Raw genomic sequence first — 21200 nt, 5'->3', positions numbered from 1 at the left:
TTCATGCCTCAGCCTAGGAGCTCATCTCAAATGCCTGGATCCATTTTTCTCTCAACCAGTCAATTTCAAAGCACATTTACCAAATTTCAAATAAAATATCCTAGTTATAAGTTCTACACATATGCCTGCTGGAAACCCAAACTCCTGATGAAGTATTTTTCTCACTTAAAAAGCAGATTAAATTAAGTTTAATAAAGAACTACTTAACTGGTGATTGACAGATAATGCCTACGTTAAGATCAGCTATAGTTTGAGGTACAGTCTTTCTGCTTGACAGCTCTTCCTCAGGGTTCTTTCTCTAAGCTCTCTTTCCCAATAGGCCTTTACCATGATTTCAATGACTACTTTTGTGCTGACGTGTAAAAAATCTCTGTCTCCCAACAGATTTCCTCCCCCAGACTCTGGACCCATTATCTCCAATTGCTTCTCTGACAACTTTAGCGTCTTGTGGTGCACCTACAATTCGTCATGTCCCAGACACACCTCGTTATCTTCCTGTCCATACCACCATCTCCTATAGGTACCATCCTTTACCTTATGACCCAAGCCAGGGACCCGAGTGACATCCTAATCCACTCCGTATATACTCTTCACACAGCGCTGGGAGGGATCTTTTAAAAACTTCAAGTGTGATTGTGTTTCTTCCTGCTTTAAATGTGACTCTCCAATAAAGTTCAAAGTTCTTAACATAACCCTTTATGAACAGCCGCACACTTACCTCTCCGAAGAGCTTTCTCACTTTCTACCCTTCCTTTGTATTCTAGGTTCCAGCCATAATCTATTTTACTTCTCCAGGCATAAAATGTTTTTCTTCACCTCTAGATCTTCACACATATCATTTTCATTATTCATGAAGCTCTTGCTGAACTTCACCTGGCTGATTCCTTCAGGATCACATGCCCCAGAAAGTCTTGGGCAAACCCCTCGGGTCTAGTCACACTGGCCTCTTCCTTCAAGGAAGAGGATGTCATGGGCCCTCCATCCGCAGGACTTCGTACTGCTGTTCCCTGTGTTTAGTACTCTCCCCGAGATAATCTCATGGTTCCTTTTTAAAGTCCTTATTAATATGTTGCCTTCCCCGGAAGCTCTTCCTTGACCACTATATCTAGAATCGCGAGCTTCACCTTTGACACGCTCAACCTTCTTCGTGGCTTCATTTCCCTTCATAGCCCTGTATCTGACACACTACGTATTTTACTTATTTGGTTGCTTGTCTGTCTCCTCTACTTGCATGTAAGCTTCATGAAAACAAGGATTTTCTTCTGGGGTTTGCTCACTACGCTAGACCAGCACCTTAGGGATATTACATACGTGGAACATAGTAGGTATGTAGGAAAACTTTACTAAACAAATGAAAGATTAAAGTAAGTTTTTCTGGTTGTTACTTCCCCACAAATATGGGGAGAAACTTCATCATTTCATATTAGAAGTGGAATACCTCAGCATAGCTCATGAAGTGTCAGTGTGCTAGGGAAAGCATAGTTTGAGAACTTCTGGTTCCCAATATCATATTATGTAACAAAGGAATCTTACAAAATAAAATACCTACCTGGAAAATAAAAGCCATTTTCATCACATCTTGCAATAACCTTCTGGCCCTTGAGTGGATCCAATTTTTTGGATTTGTTTTTCTTTGTTGGAGTTCCTTGAATTTTCTGTTGCTAAAAAAAAAAACAACACATTAATAGTTGATAGAAAAAGTAAGTGCAGACAGTGAAAGTCACAGATACAGGATAGCATGCGATTCTTTACTTAGAATCACACTGTTGAGGAATTACAGGACATGCATATACTGTATACTCACTCTGGAGTACTTTCTGTTCTTTGCTGTTGGGAACAGGCTTTTAAAACTGAACTGATATGGGAAACACTGCACATAGAAAATGAGGCAGAATTTACAGTCTAAATCTAATCAAGCTTTGTTAAAACAAAACAAAAAAAGGCAGCCTTTTTCAGAGAATTTAAACAGGATCCAGAGTTTTAAACTATAATATTCAATATATGCATACACGATCCAAAATGAAACATACAAAAAAAGCAAGCAAACATGACCAATTCTCAAGGTAAAAGGAAATCAACAGATCACAGTATTTAGATGGCTCAGGTGTTGGAATAATCAGATTAAGATGCAAATCAGCAGTTATAATCATAGTACATGAGGTAAAGGTAAATACTCTTGAAATGAACAGTAAGGTAGTTGTTTTCAGCAGAGAAAAAGGAACTATAAAAAAATAACCAAATGGAAATTTTAGAAGTAAAAAAAAAAAAACAACCATATCTGGAAGGGCTAAATAGCAGAATTGATACAATGGAGGAAAGAGACCTGAAGACAAATGAACAGAAATCATCCAATCTGAAGAACAGAGAAAAAAAGATATTTAAAAATGAGCAAGGGCCTTCCTGTTCCAGATAACCCCTTCAAAGCCCAGCTCAGTTATAATCTCTCTGGGAAGACTTTACCCCCAGGCAATTACAGAAAAAACAAAGGAAAGTACTGCTCTGTTATTTCCAAATGCTACCACATGAATCAAGGCTTTGAGTGAATGTGATTGTTGTGTCCACTACAAGAAGAAACGGGTAGCTTCATTTTTGATCTGTAAAGTCCAATTCTATCTAAAGTCCTATTTTCTATGCTTGATGACTGATCATTCCATCATCCAGAAAAGTCATTATTTTTGATTTTCAATCAATTTGAGGACCAACGATCTTGTAAAATAAATTTAAAATGAATTACTAGAAAACAAAATAAAAAACAGACATACAGTGTTTGGGTTTCTAGGTAAAATCTATTTAAGAATTCTGAAAAGCAACTGGTAGCAAATGGGTTGGAAAAGAAGACAAGAATTCAAAGTACCACCAAATTGGTAGGGTGTTTACCATTTTTTTCCTCTGGTATTCCCTGGCCTGACCTCAAGACAGCCCAAAACACAGAAGTGGGCTCCAGGGTATAGACAGAGAGAGCTCTAAAAGAAGCCCTCTAGTTCTGGCTTGAGGAATGGGAAAAGGAACTCCTAACCCTTGGAGAGAATACAGAAATCCTTCTCCCCTTTCTCCCTCCATACTCAGACCTCAGTCCCTAAGCAATTCTGTGCAGTGGCAGCAGTGTTGGCAATACGAGCCTGGAGGAGTCAAAACTCTGCAGGAGTGGAATCTTCTTGCTCCAACAGGGTGGGTGAACCCCCACTGTTCTCTCTATGTATCTAGCCTCTGTTTGGTCCCAAAGGCAAGCACAATATGTGGAAGCATGCGACTGAGTTAGGGACATAAAACTCTGGATTTCTGGCTGAAGGACTGAAAAGAGGAAACCTAGGAAACCAGAAATTACTAGGAAGGTCACTTATATTAGAAAAGGGAAGGCCAAGTATTATCCCAATACCAAAACAGGCAAAGACATCACAAGAAAAAGAACACTACAGTCCTATATTCCTCATGAATGTAGATGCAAAAATCTCTTAAGAAAATATCAGCAAAAAATCCAGCAACATATGAGAAGAATTATACACAGTGACCAAGTAAGAGTTATCCAAGGAATGCAAAGCTAATTTAACATCCATAATTATGGATCCACAATTAATGTAATACTCCAAATTAATATAGTAAAGAATAAAACCATATTATTATCTTAATGCATGAAGAAGGAGCATCTGACAAAATCCAACAGCCTTTCATGATAAAGACTCTCAACAAACCAGGAACAGAAGGAGACTTCCTCAACTTGATGAAAAGCATCTGTGAAAAGCCTACAGCAAGCATGACACTTAATGGTGAAATATGGGATGATTTCCCCTTAAGATCAGAAACCAGGCCAGGCACTCTTGCAACTTCTACTTAACATTGTACTTGATGTTCTAGCCAGTACAGTCAGGCAAGAAAAAAATAAAGGCATCCAGATTGGAAAGGAACGGGTAAAGTTGTCTTTCTTCATAAATGATATAATCCTATATGTGGAAAACCCTGGGGAAAGCACACAAACACTACTAGAGTTAACAAGTTTTGCAAGATGTCATGATGCAAGTTAAATATACAAAAAAGAAAAAACTGTATTTCCATGTACTAATAATGAACAGTCTGAAAATAAAATTAAGAAAAGAATTCCATTTATAGCATCAAAAAGAACAGACTAAGGAATAAATTTATCAAAAATAAATGAAAAGCTCATACACTGAAAACTATAAAACACTGCTGAGAGAAATGAAAGATCTAAGAAGTTAAATATCATGTTCATGGACGAGAAAACTTGATATTGTTAAAATAGTCATTTTTACCAAACTGATCTATAGATTCTACATAAATCAAACAAAATCCCAGTAACTTTTTTTTTTTTTGCCAAAATTGAGATGCTGATCTTAAAATTTACACATAAATGTCAATGACCCAGAAGAGCCAAAATAATTTTGAAAAAGAACAAATTTGGTGGACTTACTCTTCTTAATTTCAAAACTTACTCTAAAGCTTCAGTAATCAAGAAAGTGTGGTCCTGAATTAAGGATAGTCATATGATCAGTGGAACAGTATTCAGAGTCCAGAAATAAATCCTTAAATTTATGGTCAATTGATTTTTGACACTTTGGAAAAGCTTTTGGCAGTTTCTTTAAAAATTAAACATAAACTTACTGTATGCCCTGGAAATACCACTATTAGACATCTAGCCAAGAGAAATAGAAATTTTTATCACACAAACACTTTTATGTGAATGTTCATATCAGCATTATTCACAGTAATGGAAAGGTGGAAATAATCCAAACGTCAGTGGACTGGGGAAATGGGTAAACAAAATGTGGTATATCAATGAAATGGAATGTTACTCAGCCATTTATATATGAAACTTACAGAAAACACAAATTTATAGAGACAGCAATTGATTAGTGGTTACCTGGGGCTTGAGGTGTAAATGGAGACTGACTCCAAATAGGCATGAGGGATCTTTTCTGGGTGATGGAAGTGTTCTGAAACTAGATTGTAGTGGTGGTTGAAGCTCTGTCAGTTTTGTTAAAAATCACTGAATTGAAACAGGCGAATTTTACAGTGTGAAAATTATATTTGTACACATCTGCCTTTTTAAAAAAGGTTAAAATAGGCAGCCATCTATTTCTTGTTTCCTCTGTGTAACTGCTCATGGTATTTTGCAGATAGTGGGCTGAAGAAGTGAATGAACATAGAAGCTTCTGAATCTACTCTTAAATCAAAAAATAAACAAAATAGGCCTTTTTCTTCAAATTGCTATATTGTAGAAAATAGGGGTTTTCTCACCCAGATTTTTTTCATTTTTTTCCTTTCTTGACCCTTAACTTATTAATTTTTGGATTTCTCAAAGAAATTAGCCCTCCAACCCAATCAAAGCACCCAGTGACATCATTCACCAGCTTCTCATCTTGCAGACCATCAAGTGCCCCTCTTCTCCATGATACAAAGCCAATATAAACTGTTTTCACATGCATTTTGATGCCATCTTTTTGCACTGCTATAGCTATATCATCAATAAAGTATTCAATGCATATTTTATGAGTTCATCTGCTGGCCTTCACTTAAGCAAGTCTCTAATTTATGAGGCAATTGACAATAAAAATTTAAATAACTTCAGGTGGTGTGAACACCACTTACTCTTGGGTCATGATTCATGTTCAGTATGGTTTGGGCTCCTGAAACCTGCAGCTCATTTCCCTGGTGCCCTGATATAACTGAGCATTTTGCAGCCATCTATCATTTGTATCTGTTTGGTGATACTTTTCAGGTTCACTAAAAGAAGTGGGAGTATGCTTTATTTCCTGGGAGCTGAAAAGTTAGAGCTAGGTCCTCAGGGAAGAAATAATGAACTAAGGGCTTAAGGTCTCTTGCAGGATGGTGGGATATGATCAAGTCTTCAGACCTGTGTTGCTTGTAGCCTATGTGGCCACAGACAAAAATGTAAGATGAACACCACCCTTTTGTTTATGATGTTCCCATCTAGTTGAATTTTGCTGGGGACCCTCTATTCTCATGGAATTTCTATTTTTACCGAGGTACTCAATACGTCAAAGAGGATGGCCCAACATCATTGGTAGATGGTGAATGTCATCTGCCTGTTCCTGGGCTTCACCCAGAGGAGAAACCTAAGCACTCCTTTCTGTGGGCAATCAGAATGACCTCCTGCCCATCTGAAATGGCCTCAAAGGGAGTAGACTGGACCAGGGGACAGGAGAAATGGGACTGAGTGCTGTCCAGGTGGCTGTGTGACTTCGGGCAGTCTATTAACATTTCTGGGCTTCAGTTTCTACATGTGCAAAATAAGGGGATAAAATAAATGATCTCTAACATCCTCTCGTATCTGTCCAGGAGAGTCTAGGCCTTACTAGCCTTTCTGCAGTGCTGGAGAAACCGTCAGGCTATGTGTGTACACGGACAGGAACACAAGCATGATACCCTTGCATGTAGTTTTTACAATATAAGGGAAATGTAATCGCCAGAACTGTGACATGAATAGCAGTGTTTTCCATCATAATAGTCCAAAGAGATGCCCACATCACAGTTTCCTACAGTCAGTTCCTCAATGGAAGATTCCATGTACAGTATATTCTCATTATTGATAGAATTTAGAATCTTGAGAATTTGGAATAAGCCAAATTAAATCAGCTGTTGCATAAATACCTCACCTGTACATAAAGTGAACTTCCAAAGCCACCTTACTTCACACCATCAGTGTTCACATCAAAGACCAATCAGCCAGGGAGGTGCTGTTGGTCCCTGAGGCATCAGACAGTCTTACCTCCAGATCGGTAACAACCTGTTATTACAAAAGATGTCCACATCGATTCCAGAAAGCCATTTTTCCCCTTTAGATTTCATCAACAGACCAGACATTTATTAGAACCTATGCCTAGATACATTTAAAACTCCTTTTCAAAATTCTAAATGAATATAATCACATAATTTATTTAAATAGCCCCCTTTTATCTCTAGATTCCAAATACTGATTCTCTCAATATCCTAGCCAGAAGCTAACCAATGTGATTGCTTTCTACAGTTTCACATGTACAAATCTGTGAAGTCAGTTGCCAGAAATCACCAGGGAGCTCTTTTTTTTTTTTTTTTTTTCCATAGTTGTCACTCACTTCCCAATTCATCTGATATAGGAAAACCACTCACTCTGTGAGGACCTTCCCTGCAAGGGCAGCAGCAATGAACGGAAGCGATACAGAGGGCTGCCGGTGTTCATTTTTAACACACTGAAAATGCCACCTAAGAAACTGCCTTTTTAAATCGCTGAAAAGTATCACCCCCCCCCATTCGAGTCATTCACACATCTGTGAGTTTACCTGAAAGAATCATTACAGCTACTAAAGGGCTTTGCATACTCACATTCACTCTGCTCTTGTTTCCAACAGTTACTACTATTGGCAAGAATTCATTTCTGGCTGTTTCCACAGCACGTAGCTTTATGGAAGGAACTGTTCACTGTACACTCAGTGATTCTTCCATATCCCTGCAGAGGCAACTCAGCTACACCACAGATAGAGCAGAGAAGCCATGGCGAAACAAAACCTACAGGGCCAGCGTTAATACAATGGTTCATTCACAGAAATAGAGCATTGGTCTCCCAGGATGGAAGGACATTGATCAGGGCAGCTAGGCACACCATCCCTTCAGCCACAAAGTTGACAGCACCTTTCCAGAAAGATGATATCCCGCTGTTTTTGAGTCTTGCCAAAGACTTTAGAGACCTCGTACAGCCCATACTAGAGGACATTAGCTGCCCTGTTCCTTTCCTGCCATCAGTCACCTATGCACGTGCACAATACAAGCATGCTACTGGGCTTTAAAATGAAATCTATGGGGACTTCCTTGGCAGTCCAGTGGTTAAGACTCTGCACTTCCAATGCCGGGGGTGCGGGTTCGATCCCTGGTCCGGGAACTAAGATCCCACATGCTGCACGGTGCGGCCAAAAAAAAAAAAAATTAAAAAAAAAATAAAATAAAATAACATTCTTTACCAAAAAAGAAAAGAAATCTATGGAGGACAAGAGTCGGAGGGGATGGAGAATGAGAGAACAAGAAATGCTAGCACTAAATAAACAAGCCGACCCATCTCTAGGTTCAGGTGCCTGGGAGTAGCTGCATGCCAGTTTCAGTGAGGAAGTCAGATAGGCAATGATGCTGGCAGTTAGGGATGCTGTCCACTGGATAATTTGATTTTGCCTTGTCTCCAAAATTCAGAGAATCCAATTCACTTCTTTGCCAGATTCATTATCAAGTGATGTAGATCAGGATCCAACATGGTCTACCCTCCTTTCATTTCATTACTTAGTTTCAAGGTCATGCTCTCAGGTTTGCATTGGTGGAGTAAAGTTACTAAATGTTTGATGCTTTAGAATTTTCCATTTAACAAACAACATGTTTTCACATCAGGTACAGAATGCACTTCCATGATGTAACTAGAACTAGTCTTTGGCTCAAAATATTGTCATAAAACCACTATATTTTTTCCTGCCCCAATTGGGCCTCTGCTGGACCCAATCCCCAAACTGTACTAGCGGCAGTTCCAATGGCTTGTCTGTCCATGTTTTGTCCTTAAAGCCAAGTAAAGTCTGTGACTGTGCTAATCAAGGTAATACACGTAGTGTCAGGCATGTTCTGACCTTTCCTCTCGCTAGGATACCTAACTATAAGACCAGAATATTTTCAAACTGTCTCTGAATAATTCAACTCTTTTTAAAACCTTGGTGAGGAAGACAGAGCCAGCCTGGAGCATTTTCTGACCTTCACTATCTCTCCCTTCATTTAGATTTAGAGGGGTTTCTCCACCACTAGAGTATCCAGGGTCTGCATCCCTTTTAGAAATGGGTTCTGGAGAGAAAATGAGAAAAAGACCTTACAGGAAAATGTAAATCATGGGTGGCAAACTCCTGCCCAGCCCCTCTAGGCAGCGGAGTGACCGACCCATGGTAAAGAATTGAAAGGACTTGGAGCGCTTTCCTTCCTAGGCTATTTGCATTTTAACAGGAGTCAAACCATAAGGCCAAAGAAGTGAAGCTCTATCCTGCCTCAGCCCCTCCGGTCTGAAGAGGAAGCTAAGACTCCTTGCAAGATCTCTCACAAGCACAGCAGGTCGGCGCTGGGCTCCCTGGGACACTGAGGACACCGTGCGTCAGCCCAAGGCTTAAGGCGGAAGCTGCGGCCAGGAGGACGTGCAGAGAGAATTATCGTCCCCTTTCAGAAGCCTCAGGCGCTTAGCCGTGCTTTAAAATCCAAAGCAGCATAGGGACGTGCTTTTTCCGAGCTGTTTCCCCCTCCTCCTCAGGGAACATCACAACTTTAGGAAACACAGCGTGAGCAACACGTGTCCCCAAAACTTCTGTGCGGGTTTCCACTTCCCCTCTCCGGGGGCTGCTTCCTGAGCAGATCAGGGACTGGTGAGCTGGTTGGTCTTCCCCTCTTCCCGGTGTGGTTCCTTGTGCTGTGTGACGGGCTGCTTTGGAAGCACAGGAAACAATTACAGGATGATGCCCTGAACTACCAGACAGCCCCCAGACAGGTCCCCAGCACTGGGCAAGGGAGAAGACTTAACCACTCTGACAGTCAAATCTCCAGTCAAATCTCAGTCAATAGCAACTCAAAGGGCTTTTGTGGGAGGGTGAACTTATTTTGGGTGGGTTTTTTTTTTGGTAGTAGCAAAGGAACCTAATAAATATGCATTAGATGCTGACTCGAACGATTTCCCTAGCTTGAAGAGCACACTTGTAACATCTTCTCAGGGACTATTCCCTTGTTGCTCTTTTAGGGAAGAATCAAAGAGAGAAAAACTTGAAATGTTTTAAGTATTTAAACCTGAAAATTACTGCAGCGCTGTGGCCTGCAATTCGGATGCTACTGACATCGTTATCTACAGGCAGCTACTCCAGAGATGCACCACAGCCATACACTGGAGCCACTTCTGTGTCATTGCCTGGAGCGTGGACCACCGCCAGCTGTCTGCTGTGGTTGTATACAGATACCTCACACGAGGTGATGGCATAAAAAGAAATGCTGAGCCTTTAAGAAAACTTTTCAAGAGATCTCTGTGCTGGTTACTCTGGGCCATCCACCTGCCCCCAGGTCCATTCTCTGCCCTGCCCTGCTCCATGCCCCAGGAGGCTGACCCCCAAGGACAACATGACCCAATTTCTCTTGTTGGCTGACTTTCCAATAGGCTGAGCCAATGGGAGGCGAGAGGTCAGAGGGGAGCAGGGGGAGGAAGACTGGGGTATTGGCTCTGTGCTCCCTCCCTGCCCTTTGTCTCTCTAGGAATACCTCCTACTCTGGCTAGCGGCCTCCGCTCTTACAGGCTCCAGTAGCACTATTTCCCTGCACCCTTCAAGTCTGGGGGTGGTGACAACTTCCTGCTATTGCCAGTGCTGGGGTGAAGTCCCCTTTCGGCTGCCTTAGACCTGCCTCCGCCTCTGCAAATAGTCCCTTCATTAATGTTTCTTCACTTGGAGTGACTGAATGGGATTCTGTTTCCTGCCTGGACCCTCCTGATAAGCCCTCCACATTCGGTTCTCCTCCTTCAGATTGGGAGGTCAATGACCATCCCCAAACCTGTTTAGGGTAGAATTTATGCCAATGAAAAAAGATGAGCCTTGTGGCAAAAGAGTGCTAGGGTCCACCCAGCTGAAATCTCCAGCCAAGACGGTTGTCTTCAGCTTTAGAATGAAAAGACAATCTGGCAGTGATTTTTGTCCCTGGAGCTGATACCCCCCCCTTCCCACTCCTAAACATCAGGATACTAGACAGAAACCTTTCTGGATACTATTTAGAGTTGGTGGGAGTTTTTCTTCCCGTCTGTGAATTTCCTTCAGTGGCTGGTCTTCCTGAGCAGAATACTCTCCTTAAATCCCCAGCTAACTGTGGCACGATCACGACATGGCAGCATCTTCTCTTTGGCATCCTCGCCCATCCCATCCAGGCACCTCACTCTCTCTGGAATTTCAGTCCCACCCTGGCCACATGTCCTACCATTATCTCTCAGGAACCCACTGGGGGTCTGGTTTCCATATGTTAATGTATCACCAAGGCACTGGCCTGAATGTGCACGTGTCATTCTTTGTGTGATGGCATCACTGATGCACAACCCACACCTGTTAATTCCCCACCCTTGCACCAGGGGATCTTCTGTGTCACTGTCACTAAGGAGTCAGTCCTCCTACCAGACCCAACTATCAGCAGAAGAGACTAAAGGTTTTACTTGTGGAATGAGAAAGGCTGGCTAGTCATAAAGGGTTAAGGTGTGATGCCTCCATTCTCCCCTTAAAGAGGGAATAATGAGAGCTGCAAAAGGATGGGTTACAATGCAAGAATGACAACTGGTCCAATTATTATTTGGGAGCAAATATAACAAATGACGCTACTTATTCTGACTTCATTTTATATACAACTCAAAGAAATTTCTCTCTAAGTCTCCCCAACTAATGTTCTCCTGTGTAGTGTCAAAGTCACAACCCAATATAATGTTTTCAAATCCAAGTGGTCTCTTTTCATCCCTTCATTCTCCCATTCCCATCTCACCCAGCCTCACCCATATCCTCCTTCCTGCTGTGCATTTTCCTAACACTCTCTTTCTCCTGGACAGTTTTCCATGGAGTGGAGCACTCAATTAGTCATTCTTCAAAGCTAGAGACTCCACATTCCTTGCCAGTCTCAACTTGGAAAAGTAACCACGTGCAGCCAGCTGTGTAAGTACATTTCCAAGGCCTCTAGTAGGGTTGTTTAGAGCTACTTAGAGTTTAACAAGATTTTCTGCCTCCGAGTTTTTCAAGGCAGCCAAGGTTGGGTGCAGAAAGCCTGTTGGATCTTTCTGGGCCTGGATTCTGTGGGATTTGCTCTGGAGAACAATCCTTATTTACTAAGGAAATGCTGCAGCACAACATAGCTGGAGCTGCCCTAGATCAGGCTCCCAGGGAAAACTAGGGAAGGTTAATTACAACTCAGATGCCCTTGGTGATTTCCACCATACTGCAGCTCTGAGGGCTCAGGATTGGCCAATGACGTTGGACTCTGCAATCATGGCAACAAGAGGGGTGCTGGTGAAGGGAGCTTTCAAGTGGAATTTACAATTTCAGAATTAAGATCTTTCATTATGTAGTCAGTAAGCCAAGCACCTGTCTCCAGGGATGCCACAAAACTAGTGGATTACAGAAATAGGGAGGGACAATTAATCATGGGATGTGCCCAGTATAAGGTGCTGGGCAGAGCAGGTGGGATAATGATTCCTGCCCTACGTCTGATCCTGGGGCCAGCAAGGGACTGCCAGTGAAAGCCTGAGTGGAAAAAGCAGGGCACATTCTAGCCAGACACTGGCATGTATAGCCACTTCTCCCCACCTCTGATCCTCACCAACAGAAAAATCATGAAGCTGTCCCAAACTCAGGAACCAATGCGGCAGCTACTTTGGGTGCCAGCGTACTGCAGGGGAAAGAATGAGAAAGCCACAGACCTCCAGACTCCATAACATATTCTGGAGTGGATCAAATAGTGACCACTCCCTTCTGAACACACGTGGGCATTTCTGATTGGGCATCCCATTCCGACCAACTTTGAACACCTTTTGTTACTTGTTATCAATAAACTTCAGGGGGTCTTAATGAAAAACAGAAGGTTCCTTCCTCTCCAAATTACAGTCATTGATCAAAATCTTCGGCCTCTGCTAAAAAAATTTAAAGTGAGACTTTTTTAATATGAATCAATAAAAATGACTTGCTTCTGTGATGGATTTTCACCGCAGGATCTCAAAAGGCCTTGCAATCTTGAGCTTTGGTCCAAACCATTTTTCACGTTGAAGGATGATACTTGTTAGCAGGTCGTGAAATCAACTCAACAGAGCATGATAAAAATGGAATAAAAATACCACACAATACATCACACATGGTAAGGAGAAGTACTGTTTTAAGAAAATAATACAGAAAATCTTCCATTGCAGAGGGCCATGCTGAGAGTGGAAAGAACTCTGTAGATGTGCTGCCACCTATGAACCCCTCCCCACCCATTCATTACCTATCGACTATTGTCCTGGGCACATGGGTGCTTTCCTGAACTGACAGTGGGGGCTTTGGTCACCCTATGTAGGGACAGGGCAGTGAAAGGACAGCCTTAGCCCCTGACCAAGAAAGGGGGCAGCAGTGGACTCATCAATACCATTACACAAACTCAGTGTCTTCCTCACTCTGGCTCCCACATCAAGTTCCCTCCATTTTTTCTCCTTTGCTTTCTAGGAAGATCTTGAAAAAAAAGTCTTCACTTCCTGTATTTACTTCCTCCACTGCTATCTACTTCTCCATCCGGTGCACACTGGCTTCCACTCCCAAAATGCCACCGAAATTGTTCTGGCTAAGATCACTAACGACCTCCCTCCTGAAAATCAAATGGTTTTCAGACATCATCCTGTATGACTTTCCAAACTCCTCAGTAATATTTTAACAATGGAAATAGCAATGATGGGCAAGGTGTGTTGAGGGCATTTCCTGTTGAGCATTTAGCGCGGCACACTGTACTGAGCATCGTATGCGCATTGTCTCACAACCATCTTGCAGGTGGCTACTGTGATTTTTCTAATTTAAGGATGAGGGATCTAGGCTTACAGTGCCTAAGGAAGGTCCACATCTGGAAGTGCTGAGACTTGCATTCAGGTCTCTCTGACTCCAGACCCAGGGCTCTTGCCATGTCTCCTCCTCAGGCTCTGACATCATAGCTCCCTACCCTGGGCCGTCTGCTCCTCTAGCTTTCCTGTCTTGGCCCTTTCCACAGTCTCCTCTTCCTTTCTCAGCACCTCAAATGACCTCCAAATCTATCTCTTTAACATGGACTTCTCTCCTAAGCTCCAAACACATGGCTGCCTATCGGCCTTTCTCGCCGGGATGCCCTGTGGACATCTAAGAATCAAGAGGACCTAAAGTGAGTTACCTTTCCCTGAAAATCCACTCTGCCTCTCATGGTACCTCTTCCTCTTGTTCTTTCATTCATGTATTCATTCGAATACCTGGGAGTGCCTACAAGGTGCCGAGCAATATTCCAGCAACACTAGGAATACCCAGAACACCACGGACCAAGTCCCACCCTCATTCCAGTGGAGGAGACAGATGATGAACAAATACATACATAATATCAGGTGGTGAAACGTGCTGTGAAGAAAACAAAAATGTGGGAAGGGGTTAGAGAATGACAGGGTGTTTAGAGGGGCTGTCTCTCTGCGGAGCAGAGGTCACACGGATGTGGTGGTTAACCAACCGTGCCTCTGTCTCCCAGTTGTCCAAGACGGGACGTTTGTGGGTATCCTCAATGTTGCCCTCTGGCTCACCCCACACATTCACTTTCCACCAACTGATATCTCTTTCACCCATTCCCTCCCCACTGTACCGGCTTGACTCAAGGACTCAACACCTCTCAGTGGAGTCTGCACCTGGTTTTGGTCTTTCCCCCCTACATTGAGCCTCATCTTGCTGCCAAAATAATCTTTCCAAGACACAAATCTGTTCATGTCCTCCACCTGCTGAAAATCTCTCGCTGGTATCCATTTCCTACAGGCTTGGTTCCTGATCCTAGGAGAGATTTCCAAGTTCCTTGTATTCTGGGGCCATCTTCCCTTTCCCGTCTTGTCTCCTGCCACGCCCCTGGTGAACATGCCATGTTCTTTCCACCTTCCTGCCTTTGCACAAACAGTTTCTCTCACTCAGAACATTTCTCACACTCCCCTCCTCAAATTCCTACACATCCTTCCAGACCAAATTCAATTATCCCCTCCATGAAGACTTCCTCAACCCCTCAGCCAGAATCGTTCGCTTTTTCCCATCTTCCAGTTGTTCTATGGCTATGCCTCTGTTGTCATATTTATAATACTCTGCTATAAGGATCTGGGTTTCATTCCTTCAATAAATATTTTTGCGTGTCCACTGTGTGCCAGGCATCATTCTCAGTGGATGTAGCTATGGATACAGCTACAAGTAAGGCCAGACAAGATCTCAGCTCTCACAGAGGTTATGTTCTATGCCAGTATGTCTCCCCCACTAGGCTGGGTCCATGTCTCCGTTGCTGTTAACAAACCCCTATTTTGTGTCCAATGTATAGTATCACCTTGGGAGGCCCCAAGGAAAGAGAGAAGATTGTGGCAGGCTGAGACCACCTGTGCCAAGGACAGAATCTGATCCACGGTAGGGAGTGAACAAATGTTTCTGGATGAAGAAATTGTGGAAATTATTTTAATTCCCACTCTGTGGACAAGGGAATAAAGAAATAGAGCAATTAATTCATATCCCATGAACAATGAGATTTTGATTCCCACAAATTCAGGAGACTACACTACGTTCTGAAACACAAGAGGCTTCTTTTTACTCCATTAGCAACACTTCCCATTTTAACATTTAATATAAAGTATAGATAAAAGAATAATGCTTGCAAATTCTGCTGTTAGGCAGTAATGTCACCAGAGCTCAACATGCGAAAGTCCATCATTTAGAACCTATCTGTTCACCTCAACCAGAATAAAAGTGGGACTTGGTCCATGTGTTTAGGTACCTCTAGTGCCTAGAATAGGGCTTGGTACCTCATAGGAGCTCATACATATTTCAATGAATAAACGAAAGAACAGAGAGGAAGAAGCATGAGGAAACGAAGAGCAGATTTCCAGGGAGAGGGAGTTAATTCATTTTCAGTCTTCTTGATTCTTGGTGTTTACAGGGCATCTACGTGAGGAAGGCCAACAGACAGCCACATGTTTGGGGTCATCAGATGCCTTGGGTGCCTTCCAAGGAAAGACTGAACAACTCTTTGAGGAGGTCACTTTGAATAAAAACAACCACCCCCCCTCCCAATATATATAAATAAATAAAAACAAAAATATAAATAAAAATAAAGATATGATAAAACTTTTGCACTCTGCACAAAAGAAATAGCTTTCTACACTGAAGGAAAAAAAGCCATTTGCTGGGGAAAAATAAAATTAAATAAAAATAAGCAAATAAAACACAAGAATCTAGAACAGCAAATACAGAATTTAAAACCAGGCAAAGCTGGTATCACTTAGCAAAGACTGAAATCAAAAAAGATGAATCTCAAAGGTCACTTCCTTGGATATATCTTTTAGACTATAATATGGTGAATATATGAAAATTATATAGAACTCAGTAAGATTCTGGATGAACTGTTCCAGGTTTACATACACCCTACTATAGTCAGAAAGAGGATATTACACAGGCAGCAAGTATTTAGAGCCCCCAAATGTTCATGTCCTTTGGTCCTAGAATTCCACACCTAAGAATTTATCCTAGCAAAATAGTTCAACTATATGCACTACAGAAGCATTAAAACATGATGTGAAAGAGAAGAAAATTGGAAAAAACCCTCAAATGTCCAACATCCAGTGAAGAGTTAAACAAATCAGGGTATTTACACACCATGGAATATTATGTAACCACAAAAAATATCAGTCTGATGATTCAGCAAAAACACAGAGAAAATATATGAGACAATGTTAAATTGAAAAGCAGACCATAAAATGATTATGGACACTCTAACTGCAATTATGTGTAAAATTTATTCAAGGAAGAAAAACAATTAAAAGTAAATGATACAAAGTAGTAATAAATAATATGGCTGCCAGAAAATAAATTTTCCTTGTAGAAGGTTTGTTTTACTAGTAATAATAATTGCAAACACTTATGGGAGGAGCTTTCAATACTAAGTACTTTAAATGCTCATTTTACTTCCATAACAAGCCTATGAGGCAGATACTATTAACACTCTTATTTTACAGATTAAAAAAAACCCCTAAGGTTTAGAGAGACAGAGTCACTGGCCAAGATCACACAGGGATTAGGTGGCAGATCTGAGGCCGGACTTTGGTCTGGCTCATATCAAAGTCCAGGCTTTTAATCACTACACAATACTTCTGTTTAGCTTTATTTTTCAATTAAAGCATGTATTGTTTAAAAAATAAGGCCAGAGTAAAATCAAATGGCATTTCCTTTCTGTTGAAAGAAGTCCTGAGACCTTAAGTGGGTTGGCTATAACTCTTAGAAATCAGTGCAATGGGAGGTGGGAGAGAGGGGAGGCCAGCACAGGGATGGCAAGGGCTTGGGATAGGAGGGAGGGAGGGAATACAAACACCTCCAAGGTACACACCTCTTCAAGCGCCCTGCTCACATGATTCTCCTTCTTGGCAGCCTCCTGGAGCTCCATGGCCTGCTGCACATACATTTTCCCAGCTAGGATTTCATTCTCCAGCACTGACAGCTCCTTCGATGAAATGGGCCAATTCAACCGTTCTAATGCCTTGTTTAAAGCTGCCTTGTTTTCTAAGTAACGCATTGGTTTGTTTGCACCTAACCTAAAAAAAGAAGAAGAAGAAAGAGAAACATAAAGTGATCATAATAGAAAACATATGGAAAGATGGTTTTTCTGTAAACCCTCCCCTGAGAAACATCTGTCAAAGCAGATGTCAGGTGTCAGTTGACAGAATCACAGCCATGCCTTCTGGCCCGTCAGGGCTTTGGTAGTTTATGCAAGTTAGAAACAATCATCTCCGAGTCATGGTAGGCACTTTTCCCCATTACCTAATTTGATGATCTGATTTTATAGAAGTTTGATACACATAAGTTATTTTTTCAACAATTTTTTCAGCGTATTTGGAACCCATTCCTTTCTCCCTAGGTCTAACATTTGGCAGAACCAACAGTGAGTTTCAAAGAAATTTCACACAACTATGCCTAGCAGTGACTCCGGAAAACAAAGGAAACACTAAACCCAAATATTTGTCTCAGTGCAGTAATTCTCCTATTAGCTCATTTTAGCTATTTTTATCTTCTCTCCTCTTATAAGCCTAAATAGGCCTAAACTTTCTGGGTTCACTGTTTTGGTACACAAAGAACAGAAGCCAAACTTTCTATCAGCTGATGAACAAGCTGTGTGATTCCAGGGGAACCCAGTGGGGTGTGGAGGTCCCAAGTCCTGGATTCTGTTTCCAGTCCCAGTACTTCTGAGTCAGATACTCATGGAAGAGGGTACAGGGATTGATTGATTTAGGGACATGGGGGAGGAAAAACATTTCATAATTGTCATTCTCTTCTTGCTGAAAATGTCATGGCATGTTTTAGATGTTGGGTGTTGGAAGAGCACACTGTTAAACCAGTACAGTCACAGGACTCAATCCACAAACAAACTTGTCAACAGAAGACAGCAAAAATTCTTATTAAAAAATCTAAATTGGTGTGATGTCAGCAAAATGGTGAAATGAGAAACCCCAGGCCCTCATTCCCCCACAAAGACGCTGACTTAACCATATAAAGACCAAACTGCCTTTGTGAGAATTCTAGAAACCAGTTAAAACGTACCAGCCCTCCAGGATCACAAAGCCAAGAAGATTAGGCATTGAAGCGAGTAGGAAAATGTGTTGCATTTTGTCTGGCCAAGCCCCTCCCCTTCCCTGCCACATTGCAGAGCAACTGGGAGAAAACTATTCAACATGTATCCAACATTTTGGTCTTTTGTGGGGCTGCCCGAGAGACTGGCTTCTGTCTCACCTGACTCAGAATGTTGATAAAAATGGCAGTATACTTTGGATGCCAGGTTGGGGCAGCTGAGAACAAAGGCAAATTTCATGGGTGGTTACAGCACCAGAGATACTGCAGTACCAAAGACAGACACCATGGAGAGCAAGAGATTACGGGTTCCTGAGAAAAAAACGGGCAAAACCTCCTCAACTGGGAAATGACATGCATAAGCCTAGAGAAGACATATCCCCAGAAAAGGTGTGACAGGGTCCCAGAATCTCTAGCCAGAATGATTGGTAAAGGGCTTCCCCTGTAAGAAGCCATCTGTAAAGACTGGGAGAAGTGTTTGTTTTATCAAATGCCCAAATATTGCCTAAAGATACTAAGGCATACAAAGAAACAGAGAAAGATGGCCCAATCAAAGGAACAAAATAATCTCCAGAAATCTACCCTAAAGAAAGGAGATCTATGAATTACCTGACAAACAATTGAAAATAACTGTCTTAAAAATGCTCAATGAGCTTAAGGAGAATACAGACAACTAAATGAAATCAGGAAAATGATGCATGAACAAAATGAGAATATCAACAGATATAGAGACTATAAAAAGAACCAAACAGAAATTCTGGATCTGAAGAATACAATAACTGAGCAAAATGGATGGCTAGTGGGAAGCTGCTGCATTGCACAGGGAGATCTGCTTGGTGCTTTGTGACGACCTAATGGGGTTGGATAGGGAGAGTGGGAGGGAGGCTCAAGAGGGGATACGGGGATGTATGTATACATATAGCTGATTCACTTTGTTGTACAACAGAAACTAATACAACATTGTAAAGCAATTATACTCCAATAAAGATATATATATAAAAAGAATACAATAACTGAAAAATTCACTAGAGAGCTTCAAAAGCATACTTCGTCAATCAGAAGAAATAAATTAGCAAATTATGACTATTTTAAGTCATAAATTGTTACAAGGACAAAGAAGGACATTATATAATGGTAAAAGGGTCTATCCACCAGGAAGATATGACAATCATAGATATATATGCACCTAATTTCAGAGCTCCCAAATATAGAAGCAAACATTAACAGAAATGAAGGGAGAAATAGAAGGAAACACTATAAAAGGAGGAGATTTCAATTTCCATTTTCAATAATGGATAGAACCACCAAACAGAAGACCAATAAAGAAACAGAGGACTTGAAAAACACTATAGATTAATTAGACCTAACAGACATATACAGAACACATCACCAGCCAACAGCAGAATACATATTCTTCTTAAGTGCACATGGAACATTCTCTCCAGGATAAACCACATGTAAGAACACAAGTATTAAAAGTTTTTAAGATTAAATCATATAAAGTATAATCTCCAATAACAATGGAATAAAACTAGAAATCAGTAGCAGAAGGAAAACTGGAAAATACACAAATATGTGGAAATTAAACAACCCACTCTTAAACAACCAATGGGTCAAAGAAGAAATCATAAGGGAGATTATAAAGTATCTTGAGATATTTTAAAATAAAAATACAACATATCAAAACGTCTAAGATATAGCAAAAGCAGTCATAAGAGGGAAATTTATAGCACTAAATATTTACATTAAAAAAGAGGAAAAATCTCAAATCAACAACCTAACTTTACACCTAAAGGAACTGGGAAAATGGAGAATAAACTAAACCCAAGTTAGCAAAAAGAAGGAAATAAAGATTAGAGCAGAAATAAGTGAAATAGAGTATAGAAAAACAATAGAAAAAATCTATGAAACTAAGAGTTAGATTCTGGAAAGAACAACATAACTGACAAATGCTTATTAGCTAGATTAAGAGGAAAAAAGAGAAGATTCAAATAACTAGAATCAGAAAGGAAAGAGCAAACATTACAACTGTTGTCACAGAAATAAAAAGGATCATAAAAGACTACTATGATCCATTATACACCAACAAAATGGATAACCTAGAAGAAATGGATAAATTCCCATAAAATTATAACAAACTAAGACTGAATCAGGAAGAAATAAAAAATCTGAACAGACCTATAACTAGTAAGGAGACTGAATCAGTAAGCAAACAATTTCCAACAAGCATGAGCTCAGCACTATGTAGCTTCCATGGCGAGTGCTACCACACAATCAAAGAAGAATTAACACCAATCCTCCTCAAATACTTCCAAATATTTAAGAGGAGGGAACATTTTGAAACTCATTCTACGATGCCAGCATTACCCTGATACCAAAGCCAGACAAAGATACTACAAGAAAACTACAGCCCAATATTCCTTGTGAACATTGATTCAAAAATCCTCAACACAATACTAGCAAACCAAATTCAACAGCATATTATGAAAGGATTATACACCATGAAGAGTGAGATTTTATTCCTGGAATGCAACATACAAAAATGAATCAATATAATACATCACAGTAACAGAATGAAGGAAAAAAACCACTTGATCATCTCAATTGATACAGCAAAATCATGATGAAATTCAACAATCTTTCGTGATTAAAAAGTCAAACACTCAACAAACTAGGAAGAGAAGGAAACTATCTCAATATAATAAAGGCCTCATAGCTTACTCAAACCTTGCTTTAGATAGTAAGGAGGGAAGTGATGTCATGAAAGATGGTGGAGTAGAGAAATCAAGGAATTTGTCTTTTCACCAAAACAACTATTGATAGAATTAGCTATTTTGGAACTCT

The 21200-nt window shown here is 40.9% G+C and overlaps 1 protein-coding gene across 1 annotated transcript in view; it reads right to left on the bottom strand.

Moving 5' to 3' along the window:
* The window catches only part of VWA3B (von Willebrand factor A domain containing 3B), a 208738-nt gene that overhangs the window by 18491 nt on the left and 169047 nt on the right, over nucleotides 1–21200 (bottom strand). The window contains exons 22-23 of the mRNA XM_061211052.1: nucleotides 17122–17326; nucleotides 1550–1661 (exon numbers count right to left, since the gene is read on the bottom strand). Of these exons, the coding sequence (XP_061067035.1) occupies nucleotides 1550–1661; nucleotides 17122–17326 (317 nt within the window). The remainder of the gene's footprint in view (nucleotides 1–1549; nucleotides 1662–17121; nucleotides 17327–21200) is intronic.

The sequence above is a fragment of the Eubalaena glacialis genome, chromosome 14 (genome assembly GCF_028564815.1).
Source record: "Eubalaena glacialis isolate mEubGla1 chromosome 14, mEubGla1.1.hap2.+ XY, whole genome shotgun sequence".
In the NCBI taxonomy this organism is placed as follows: Eukaryota; Metazoa; Chordata; class Mammalia; order Artiodactyla; family Balaenidae; genus Eubalaena; species Eubalaena glacialis.
The sequence above is the reverse complement of the archived record's forward strand: the minus strand, read 5'-3'. Positions and strand labels throughout refer to the sequence as shown.